Below are 12,015 nucleotides of genomic sequence, written 5' to 3'. Positions count from 1 at the left end.
ATTACAATCTAACTGAAAATTTCATAAAAGGTGGTTAGAAATAACCTCCTACAATGGTTGTTCAGTGAACATGTTTTAGTTAATTTGCATGTTTACTTAAACCAACTGCAGCCAATCTCGTTAAGATGACTAGTAAGGGTTTATTACCTCCAGTGAAAGCCACGCAATAGAATGCTGAACTGTTTTAAACATTAAATAAAATTTTGACAAAAAGTATAAAATGTAATAAACAAAACACAGCATTTCAAATTTATAAGCAAAAATGAAGTAAACTGATTTAAGTAGCAGCACATAGTGTAATGTATAGACTAGACTTTATATAAATAATTAAGAGTTATGAAAAGACACCTATTTACAAGAAAATTTTTGAAAGTTAAACAGAAAAGAAAATTCATCTTTATAAAAATAGACTGCATTGTAGTCATAAAAAAAAGTTATCTCATGAAATGTTACACATGTATTCAATTATCTTGCTTTCAAATGTTTAATAATGCTATTTCTTCTGCAATACACAGTTTACTTTCCTGCTTCCAACAAAAAGTAATCTGGTTGTCGAGAGGTCATAACCCCTTGAAGTCTACTATTTTCCAAAGAAATCACAGAAAGAAGTGTTGCTAATCTGAATCAATGTTAGTTCTTTAATGCAATCTTGTTGGAACTGTACACTAACTGATCTCAGCTTTTGTGAATTGACCGATGAAGTTCATTAAAATTTCAATAACAATCACCAGTAACTGTCTCTTCAAAGAATATAAGGTCTGCAATACGATAATTACCAATCCTCAATTTGATTTTTCAATCACGTAAAAATTTTGGTCACTTTGGCAAACTGTGAGGGTTATATTATTACCAGTCACATATTCTGGGAATTAAAATATCCTAACAAATTAAACCAAGCTACAACTGTAAAGGAAGTGACATCATAGATATAATCAGAACCTTCTTATATAAAACATAAAACCATTCACAGAAAAGCAGTCTTTTGTCAATCAATTTATTTCAATTCCTGTACATACATATTTTGTAGGGGAAAAAGCTTTTAGTCACGTTTGTTTTATGCGTAGTAACATCTCAAGTTTTATAAAATACGGCAATTGTCGACAGAATTTTTCTGAAATTAAACATTCTGCGAGACCATGATATATACAGTTATTTTTAATAATAATAATATATACTGTTATTTATAATAACAACACATACTAATACAGGGAGGGTTTCTTATTTCAAAAAGTGATTCTAAAGCTAGATATAAAAAAGTTACATTAACATAGATCCAAAAATACACTTTTCAAATTATGGCTGTGTAAAGATTTCACTGATTTTTGCTCTGTAGATACTACAATGCAGTACTACTTTGTAAGACGCTAATTTTGGTAAAAATTAGTGTTTTTGTATGTTATTTAACCTGAAAATTACAAAAATTGGTTTTCAGAACCAGGAAATGAAGCTAGGGAAAATTGGTAGCAAATATTTTTTTTTTATAATGTATAATTGCATTAAAAAAATGAGATATAACATTATTATTTGTTTTATTAAAGCAATGTAGGAAGTAAATTAAATTTCTTATATAGATTATATTTATTTATTGTTTAATAACTTAGAAGTAGCAGAGAACAAAAAATCTGGATACTTTTTAACAAATAACAGTAAATTAGATAAGATTTGGTTAAGAATTTTTTTTAAATCTTATAATTACACTTATAGTGTAATTTTAGAAATATTCTTTTATTTAATTAACCATCACACTTAAGAAAAAAAGATCATAATGGCACCTCCAACAAGAAAATTGAACTCTTCAATCATGTTCACCATTTATTAATTAATTTTTAAATCATTATAAATGTCAGTTTCAGACACCACACTGTTTAAATAGTTTTTTTTTAAATATTTACTTCTATAAATTTGTCTAATCTTGAAATAATGCCCATAAACTTATTTAAAATGCTATAATTTATTTAAAAGTGATATTCTGTTGGGTAGGAGATTAAATCAACCTTTTAACTTATTTTTCACTTGAATTATACCTGTAGACAATAAATATTTAAATGAATGAATTTAATTTTTAAATTGGCTTTCAACACTTCTTTGTTTACTCCAACATTACCTTCTACACAATCTCTATAGCGAAAATATGCCACTCAGCAAGTATTCCAGCCCTCATTATAATAGGACAAATTTAATGTTTTTCAAATATTTATAAAATCCCACACACCAATCCACAAATATATTTTTGTGATTGGTCAAACTTTTTCAATAATTATAACAACTTCTTTCTTAAAATATTTTTACATGTAACAATATTAATTACCAATTAAAGAAACTAATGGAATTTATTTCATTTTCTTATTCTTTTAAAATGCACAATGAAGGGTAACTAGTTCTCTAGCGATTCACCCAGTGAAATGACTGAACTTTCATCCTGAAACACCAATAATTATCAGAGAAAGTGCTATTAAGTTATATGTCTAATACTTGACATTTTAAATCTTTTAAAATTTCAGACTGAGATTTTGAAATGAAGTGATTCTTCAAAATTTCTAACTTTTCTATAAGATGTGTTTTGAATTCCGAAAATTGCTTACAAAGAGTTAGCAAGTTACATCCAACAGTTGATTATCCATTCTTTATATATGAATTCAAATAGTACCTCTTTTTTCTCATGAAGATTCTAAAATTGTTAAAGAACGTTAACATAAACAACACAATTGTAAAGGAGGGTTTTATTGAAAGTAACTTTGTTATTCTTTAATGGTAATTTTATCCACTTTATACTTTCATCTCATTAATTATATAAACTCTGAAACTGATAAGCAAGTTAATCACTATGATAAGAAAATAAAAATATAGTCCCATAAATTTCTATGACGGAACAGTAAACATTACACAATATAAATACAATAAACTTGTTTGAAACATGTTACAATGTATTCAGATACAAAAATGCAAAATTATGTGAGAAACATTATTTTTCATTAACAGTACAGAGTTCACTAACAAAATTAAAATTTCTCATCTACAATACTAAATAAAATACTCTTACTTTTGTTCAAAAATAAAAACAAAAATTAAAGCTACCAACTTCAGCGGATGAACTGTATCTTCTCCACGCTGCGTTCGTGAATGCATCCCTGACATTCCCATTCCAAAGATACCTCCACCAAACAGATGTGAAAACAAATCATCATGAGTGAAACCAGGACCATCAGCAGCCCCTTCTTGTAGTCCCTTCAGCCCATGTTTATCATATATTGAGCGCTTCTTTGGATCAGACAAAACCTCATACGCAAAAGATATTTCCTTAAATTTATCTCCAGCTTCAGGATTTTTATCAGGATGGAACTCTTTGGCTAATTTCCTATAAGCCTGGGAAAAAATCATAACATTATTTGGTTAATGCTTTAAATCAAAACTGTTTAGTTAAACTCCAATAAAATTCACACATAAGCAAACAATTTAACCTTTGCAATAATGCAAAAAAAAAAACCACAAAGTTCCTAATAAAATTTAAAAAAATATAGGAATATAACACTTTCACACAGGCATTTACCAACCTAGTTTGAGTTTCACTCAATTATCAACAGTTTTTTCAATCTCAGTGCAATAGAGTTTGAATAATAACCTATTTTGCTTTTACTTGTTTGTTATTTTAGATATTTTGGTCATAAAATTATGTTTGTCAAATAGCAGTCACATGATTTTATGTTTATTTCTAGACCTAAGAACTTATACAGTATAATCATAGAATATTCTAAGATATCAAACAAAATGACATAATTTCATTTCAAATAATTGATGCAAATTTAATCCAGAATCAACCAATATATATGGTTTCAAGGGACAACTCCTTTGCTAATAACAATCTGTCAACCATCTCATTTTTCTCATTGAATTATATATTTTTTTAATATAATTACATTACATTTTTCTCATTGTATATATATATATATATATATACAAACTAAACTATAAGCATATAATAATGATGGTTCTAATCCAACACAGTAACAATTTATTAACTAACTAAACTATCTAATGATGTTTTTTTATAAAATTATCTAAAAAAGGTAATTATCACAAAAAGAGATACATTAAGTTGCAGATCTATTTTAACACTTAATAAGCATCGAAATAAACTACGGTGTTTAGAAAAATCTTTTCTTTTAGTACCATCGTTTCTTCCATCATTTTTAATTAAACACAATTATAATGGAAAGAGTCCCAAGTTTCAGTATTTATCTAACTAAAAATAATAAATTACAAATTTGGTAAATTTACCTTTATATTTTTATAAATTTATGATGATTCATTGAATTAATTCATACTCAACAGTTTACAGTTTCATGCTACCACAAAAGTAAAAAAAAAATTAAAAAAAACTTTAGATTAACTATGTCTGGAAAAAATTATTTGTTTTTCCAATTATTACAAATTTTAAGTATATAGAGCAGCTTACGTGAAATGTATACAAACAGAATTAAATTCTTTGTTTCAAAATCATCCTTAAAAATTCTATAATTTATACTTGCAGAACTTATTTCAAGTGAAATATAAATGTTTGTAGCATTTTAAGAGTAAGCATGACAATATTTTACAAAAATGATGTAATAATGAAAGGTAAAATCCGACACACTTCCCCAGAAATAATTATACGTTGTAATTTATTGAAATTTAATAAGTATATTATAAAATTTTTGTCAATTTAATTTACAACTGTTGTAAATTGATTTAAAGATTCAATATTAGTTGCAAACAGTTATATTTGAAAATAAGTAACCATTAATCTACAGAACAACATAGTAAGAAATTACGGTACTTACGTATTAACACCACCGCAGCTACAGCTTTAGGTTATGTTGACTTCGTGCACTGACAAATCGTACGTATATCAAAATAACCTAACTAAATATAACCTACACTCGCTAACCTCTTATAATTAACATTAAATATGCATAATATATACAACTTATTAATAATATAACCTTAATGTTATAGCACCGAAATCCAATTATGTTAATCCACCAAAATCCAATTTACTACTTTGTTTTTATATAAAGCTGTAGCTGTGGTGGCGTTAATACGCAAGTACCGAGATTAGTGAGTGTAGGTTATATTTAATTAGGTTATTTTGATATACGTATGATTTGTCAGTACACGAAGTCAACATAACCTAAAGCTATAGCTGCGGCGGTGTTAATACGTAAGTACCGAAATTACTTAAATTGAAATTCAGAATATTTTATACTTTTATAAATTTCAATAAATAATATTAATTTTTTATAAAGAATACATAACTTCTTTTTTTTATCGGAGTATATTCAGACATATGTTTTATTTAATTGTTTGTTTCTGTTGAATAACATTAGTTTCCATATGCTGAAGTAGTCTACATGCTACTTTAAACATCAGTAATAATGACATTATAAAAAAATTAGTAGCAAATTCATTTTTATCAGTTAGTAAATTATAATGACATCTTATACTAAAACTCAGTTATCATTAGTATTGCTTCAAAGTATAGGTATAGGGACATTTATTTAAAAAAGAAAAAAAAAGCCAATGACTCTTTCCACCCAAATTAAAATTAAAACAAGGATGTTAAAGTATAAGTAAATTAATCAGTATTACACAGAAATAGGTGTAGTCTCTTTGGATATTTTTTATGTTTTTTACAAAGATATATTAATTTTAAAACAAATTTTCATTTTGACATTCAATCTATAATAATAATCAACATTTCAAAATATATCCAGTTTACAAAAGAACCCTGAAAACATGAGTTTTAACACTCACTCTTGCTCACACACTCTCGCTCGCTCTCTCTCTCTCTCTCTCTCTCTCTCTCTCTCACTCTCTCTCTCACTCACTCTCTCACTACATATCATATAAACAAATTCAACAAAACAATGTACTGCCATCTTCAAAACTATTAGTTATGACTAACGAACATGAAATGAGAAATACCGTGCAGACTGAAACATGAACAGCAGTTCTGGTCCTTCCCGATCTTTAATACATCTATGATGCCACATTTGCTTTCTTATAAAAACATTATGATTTTTCTCAAATAATTTGTTCTTTAGCAAAGCGCAATTACTACTATATTTCGTTCTGTTTATGATTTTTTTACAATAGTGTAATGAAATTTCTAGTATAATTTTACAACAGTATATGAACACATTATAAGCTACTATTTTTTAATGTACAGGAATTATACTATTAAGACAATTTGAGTTAAACGGTACTTGATATATTAATACTCTTCAAAACTAAAGGTTTAATAAAAGGGATTGCTTATTAAATCTAGGAGTACAAGTTCTATATTTATACATTTGTTATAATTGGGTACTTTCCACAGCTTATAAAGAAAAAACTGCAATTATCATATTTTAACCCAATAAAAGAATATCACCAGTATTTTAACCTGTAATTAAAATCTGGACATTCAATTTTAGTATATTCCAGATCACAACTGTAAATAATTATTGTTTATTTCTACAAATAAAATGCAAAAAGAATTTCTCACATTATAACAAGGTATAACCCTCAGTAAGAGGGTTAGACACAATCTATATCTGTAATTCTGTTTGAATATTAAAAAGAATTCTTTCTATTTAACTATCAACTTCCACAAGATTAAGTGAAATTAATAGTCTAGTCCTATTATTAAATACAAAGATGACAATTAAATTCCTAGAGCGAGCCAAATATAAATTACATGCTCAAAAAATATTTATTAATTACATGCTCAAAAGATATTTATTATGTTTATTAATTACATAATATGCTTGCTTCTTAGATCACTTGTACAATGAATCGAATTCAACCTAGAATGCTTCCTTGGACCTATTCCAGTTGTCTCTTCTGGATCAATGAAACATCCTTTAACATTATCTCTCTCTCATTTTAGTGTTTTCATTTTGGAGCATGGGAAGAGAAAAACTGTCAATCAGTGCTAAATTTGCAATTAGTGTTGATAGAATGATAGAGATTCCTTGCTTTATCAAAAATGAATTAACAACAATCAAAGAATGCACTGGAGGTGTCGTATAGAAGAATCTAGGACTCATTTTCTACAATAAAGACCTAACTCCATGAAAAGTCAATTGGACAATAGCATAATACTTTTTTTTTTTATAAAATTATCCTTTACAGCCTGATTTAAGACAATTTATAATTAATAACTTCGACATCACAAAATTCAACTACCATCTTTTAATGAGTTTTTGATTTCATGAAGAACTAACTTTCATCACTTGTTACAACCCAGTTTAAAGGAATTATATAAACAGAAAAAATGTTAAAACACTTCTACAAACATACAACTGTTTCTTTTTCAAATCTTATTATTAAAATTTTACATACTGTGTCTCTTAATGCATCATTTCTTCTATCATCCACCCTCTGAAAATCTGATACTCAGTCAAAAACGTTTTTAAACAGTTCTGCTGATTTTTGTGTTTGAGAAGTTGAAATACATCCTATCCACTCACTGTCTTTACAGACTTATTCAAGAAAGAGCTATTATTTTTTATTTAATAAAAAATTCTTCAGATGTTCTTTATAAAGTTTTCTTTGTAAATAACTTTAACTGTTTAAAATATTTCAGTAGCTGTTTTTCCCAATTCTGCACAAAATTTCACAGTTGCTCTTTGATGGAATTTAATACCAACAAAGACTGAATCTTACCATAACTCAAGTCTAATGTGTCATAAGGTTGAAAGTTGTACAAACTATTAAAAAAAAAAAAACCATTCACTATTAAGTGGTAGTATTAATATCTAATAAAACAGAATCAGAAATTTGGCTTTAATAGTAAGTTTTTGATGTAATTTTCACAGAGTAAAAAATAGCTCACTGTACTTGATAGGCCTTCACTAACTGGTATACCGTGATATACACTATACTTTTACTCTATATCATAAAGAATCTTTCACTTGGTGTCCAACTAGATAATAAGGAAATCACAACAGGTAATTGTTAATATAAGACAATATTTCAGTGTGTATGTTATTTTCTTATTGATATGCAAAACTATGAGTTAGTAATAGTGGTATAATTTAAATATAATCTACTTTTGAGTAGAAAAAGATTATCTTTTGCTGAATTGCCTTAAGTAATCCAACAAATTAAGTAAAGTAAATGTAAAGGATATAGAAATATAAACTTATTACTTAATGTTTTTCCATTAACCAGATGCCACCCAGTTTCTCCATATTTTCTAATTGGATTCCACATAATAATTTTGCTTGCTGCAGACCTGTATTAATCTGTGATCTAGGCAGTATTAATTACTGCTTTACAATCTTTTATTAACAAAAAATAATAAAAAATATTTATTCCTAATGTAAGTTAATCTACGGAGAATTTAATGATAATAGTTTCTTTAAAATTTAATTCAGCTATATATCGTTTAATATTAGAGTTTTACCATTCCATTTAACTAATTACATTTTTTGTATTTACTTAAATTATTTTTTTTCTATACTTTCAACTAATCACATTAATAAATCCCTACTTGTAGGAAGCTGATCACTTATTACTAACCAAAAAACAAGTTATGGCACTTTTTTTGTTGTAACAAGGTTTCAGTTCTAATAATGGCTGAAACTTTTATAAATAATATACTAAAAAAATCATACTGTAGCAATAAGTGTATAAGTGCAGGATTATGTTCATCTTTTTTTCAGGATTTTTGTTTATTTTTTAGTTAACTACAACTGTATTAAACAGTGCAAGCAGCACAATAAAAATTGAAATGTATTATTCAAAATCTAAATAATATAAACTAAAAACATTAAAAAATCCAAAGGATGTACCAGACACTACACAACTACGTAAAAATTAATAGATGTTAAATTTAATTAAATACCCTTTAAATTAAACCCAATAATATAAATTTTAATAACTCAAATTATGAAGCCCTACCTAACAAGCTATTTGGTTTATAAAAACTAATATTTAAAAAATCTTAGAATGAGTGGATCATATTATATATACCAAGTAAGATCAAGGATGAAATTGTAAATAATCCTCTTTTATAAGAATGTAAAATAAAATAAAATTTGCTATGTGCTTCATCAGCCAGTGGAATTATAAGAAAATAAGTAAAATGTTTTGAGATAGTAGGCCTACTTACATTATGATTAAATGATCGGGTTAGTTATTCAATCTACAACGCAAAAATCCCAATTTAAACGTACATTACCTAACAGTTAACTTCGAATTCCACAACACAAAGAGATTTTTTATAACCTCATACCAAACTACACAAAAATGTAGCTTCCAGATTTTGTTCACTAGCAAACACCGTATGGCACAAAAATCATAAAAACAAAATTCATGCTTATCTTTTTCTCACTTGCCTTGATTAAATGCAACTTAACAAACTAAAGCAGCATTACGAAAAAAGACAAAAGTGCTCGTCAGCCTTTTCCATGGGCACAAAAATACACAATATTAAAATCATCAGCAGCCGATATTCTCAAATAAATAACACAGAAATATAATTGATATTTAGTTAAACTAAATTTGGGTAAGTATGTCCCGTTACCTTCTTAATTTCTCCATCAGAAGCACCTCTATGAACGTTTAGAACATCATACAGTTTGGTTTCAGCCATCTTCTGCGTCAAAGACAGGAAAGGGAATGCTTACAAGGAAATTAGACTCAACCGAAGGTACTAACCTGCACACAGTGCACAGAACGATAATTTGCTAAAACAGAAAGATTCGATCTAAATGGTCTGCTCATATTAATTTATTTTAGAAAAAAAGTTTAGAGTAAAAAAAACTAATATTGAAAGTGACAACATTTAGCAGATTTCATTTAATAAAATTAAAAAATATCACAACTTGAATAATTTAAATAATATTTGTTAGTACAAATAGTTTTTAAGCACATAAATATATTTTTTTCCTAATTTTTTTTTCATCTTATTGATTATTAAAAGGCATTATAATGAAATTTAATTGTGAACTGAATTGAGATGGCAAAATTGAAGGTTTTTAAGAATACTTATTCATGTTTAATATTAATTTTATTGAGGTAGCTCAGTTAACAGATGTTCCTGGTAGGAGGCATATCAAACGGAAACTGGCATTGATAGGGAAGTAGGCTATATTGCAGGGATATTAAAAAATAACGATTCGATTTGACTAATATTTAGGAAATGTACCAAAAGAATATTACAGGTAACAGAAAACTGTTTGGATCGCATATCCATTCTACGGAACTCTGTTGCATAAGAATCAACACTCGAGATAGAATTGCACTTTAGTAGAAGTGTTCGTATTCTACTAGCTTTTTTCATTAATGAATACAATATATGATATTATCTTATTAAAGCTAGCTAGACAAAACATTAATGAGGCACATAAAAACTGAAGATCCTTACTGGGAAAGAATCGTTATTCAAATTTTGAGTTAATATGCAAGGATGAGATAAAAAAAATTAACAGATTGGAAATAATGTAGTCAAAATATTGGGTCTGTTAATTAGAAAAAAACAAGTGTAACCAACAACTGTTCATACTCTGTTTAAAACGGGTAGTAGTTAACATGATGTAAGGCCAAATTCAGGATATAATTTTTATGTAAAAAAAACTTTTTCTTAAAATATTGGGAATTATTTATGAACGTTAGCTTTATATTTTTAGTCACTACTTGTGTTTATGATTTTAAATCAATTTCATATAGCATTTTGTTTTTAATTGTAGATGGATATCCGTTAATCAATGCTAGTTATTTCACACATATGATCAGAGAGCCTAGAACATCAGTAATAATTCACTTGGTGAATTTTATGGACAGGCTACTCCTTTTAGTCTAGAAATATTAATGATGGAGTTAGTATCGGCAAAATGGTTTAAAAACTTCAGATAGCTGGTGCTCTTACCCATGTGTTAAACTCAGTTTTATTAATAAAACTGGTGGCTTTTCCATGTTTATTTAAAAAAAAAAAAACACTTACAGTTAGTATAACAAAATTTTTTAGAGTTCAATTTAATAAAAGCCAACTCTAGTCACTGGTAATTTATTGTAGTAATCATTAATTTAGATTAAAAAAAAATCATCAAAAGCCTCTCCCATATAAATGTAAACCACACCTTCACAAAATGTACCTATGGCTTGCTATACATGGTGCATACTGTTCTCACAGATGTGGCTCTGGTGACCAACTGGCCATCGATATAAATGGTCCCCCTTCTACAAAGTGCCAACAGCCTCTGAGTGGGTAGAAGGAAGAGCACTCTATTACCTTGGGGGAGGGAAAATGCCCCCAAAGACAGATGAATCACCAGTTAAACGGCACTGTTATGCAGAAGGCAATGGGAAACCACTGTATTAAAGATCCTTAAGGATATCCATAGTCGATCATGGCAAGGGAATTCTTCGCAGGTAAAGTTTCCCCTTATTTGGATCTCCAGAAGGGGAATACAAGGTCTCATGTTTATGAAGAAGTAAGAATAAAGTATGGATACAGAAAAGGTAATTGTGCAGTGAGGGCTAGAAAAATGAAAAATAAAGTGGGGAATACAATAAGAATAGGAACATGGAATGTACTGACACTACTGCAAAAGTGTAAGCTTGAAAACACAAAACAAGAAATAAATTAGATGTACTTGGAATGAGTGAAGTGAGATGAGGAGGAAATATTGTGTCGGGACTTCCACTTGTACTACTCAGGTGCCGAAAGGAATTGGTGTATTAATAAAAAAAGAAACTAGTCTGAAACATAATTAATATGGAATATGTTGATGATAGGATAGAAGGTAGAGATAAAGATCTTGCAATAATTCAATTATATATGCCAACATCACAATATACTGAAGAAGAAGCTGAGCTGAGGAGTATTATGCAGAACTGGAAAATATACTAGAGAAAGGAAGGAAAGGCATGTATATCAATGATGAGAGACTGGAATGCAGTGAATGGTGAAGGACAAGAAGGCAAGATTGTAGGAGCAAAAGAGGAAAGAGATTAGTTGAGTTCTGCAGGAAAATGATATGGTAGTGG

The 12,015-nt window shown here is 28.0% G+C and overlaps 1 protein-coding gene across 1 annotated transcript in view; it reads right to left on the bottom strand.

Moving 5' to 3' along the window:
• Positions 1 to 9,709, bottom strand: part of LOC142320557 (dnaJ homolog subfamily A member 2-like) — a 40,050-nt gene extending 30,341 nt beyond the window's left edge. The window contains exons 1-2 of the mRNA XM_075358472.1: positions 9,551 to 9,709; positions 3,080 to 3,363 (exon numbers count right to left, since the gene is read on the bottom strand). Of these exons, the coding sequence (XP_075214587.1) occupies positions 3,080 to 3,363; positions 9,551 to 9,619 (353 nt within the window). The 5' untranslated portion in view covers positions 9,620 to 9,709. The remainder of the gene's footprint in view (positions 1 to 3,079; positions 3,364 to 9,550) is intronic.
• Between the last annotated feature and the right edge of the window lie 2,306 nt (positions 9,710 to 12,015).

This window comes from Lycorma delicatula, chromosome 2, assembly GCF_047948215.1.
Source record: "Lycorma delicatula isolate Av1 chromosome 2, ASM4794821v1, whole genome shotgun sequence".
Taxonomy (NCBI): Eukaryota; Metazoa; Arthropoda; class Insecta; order Hemiptera; family Fulgoridae; genus Lycorma; species Lycorma delicatula.
The sequence above is the reverse complement of the archived record's forward strand: the minus strand, read 5'-3'. Positions and strand labels throughout refer to the sequence as shown.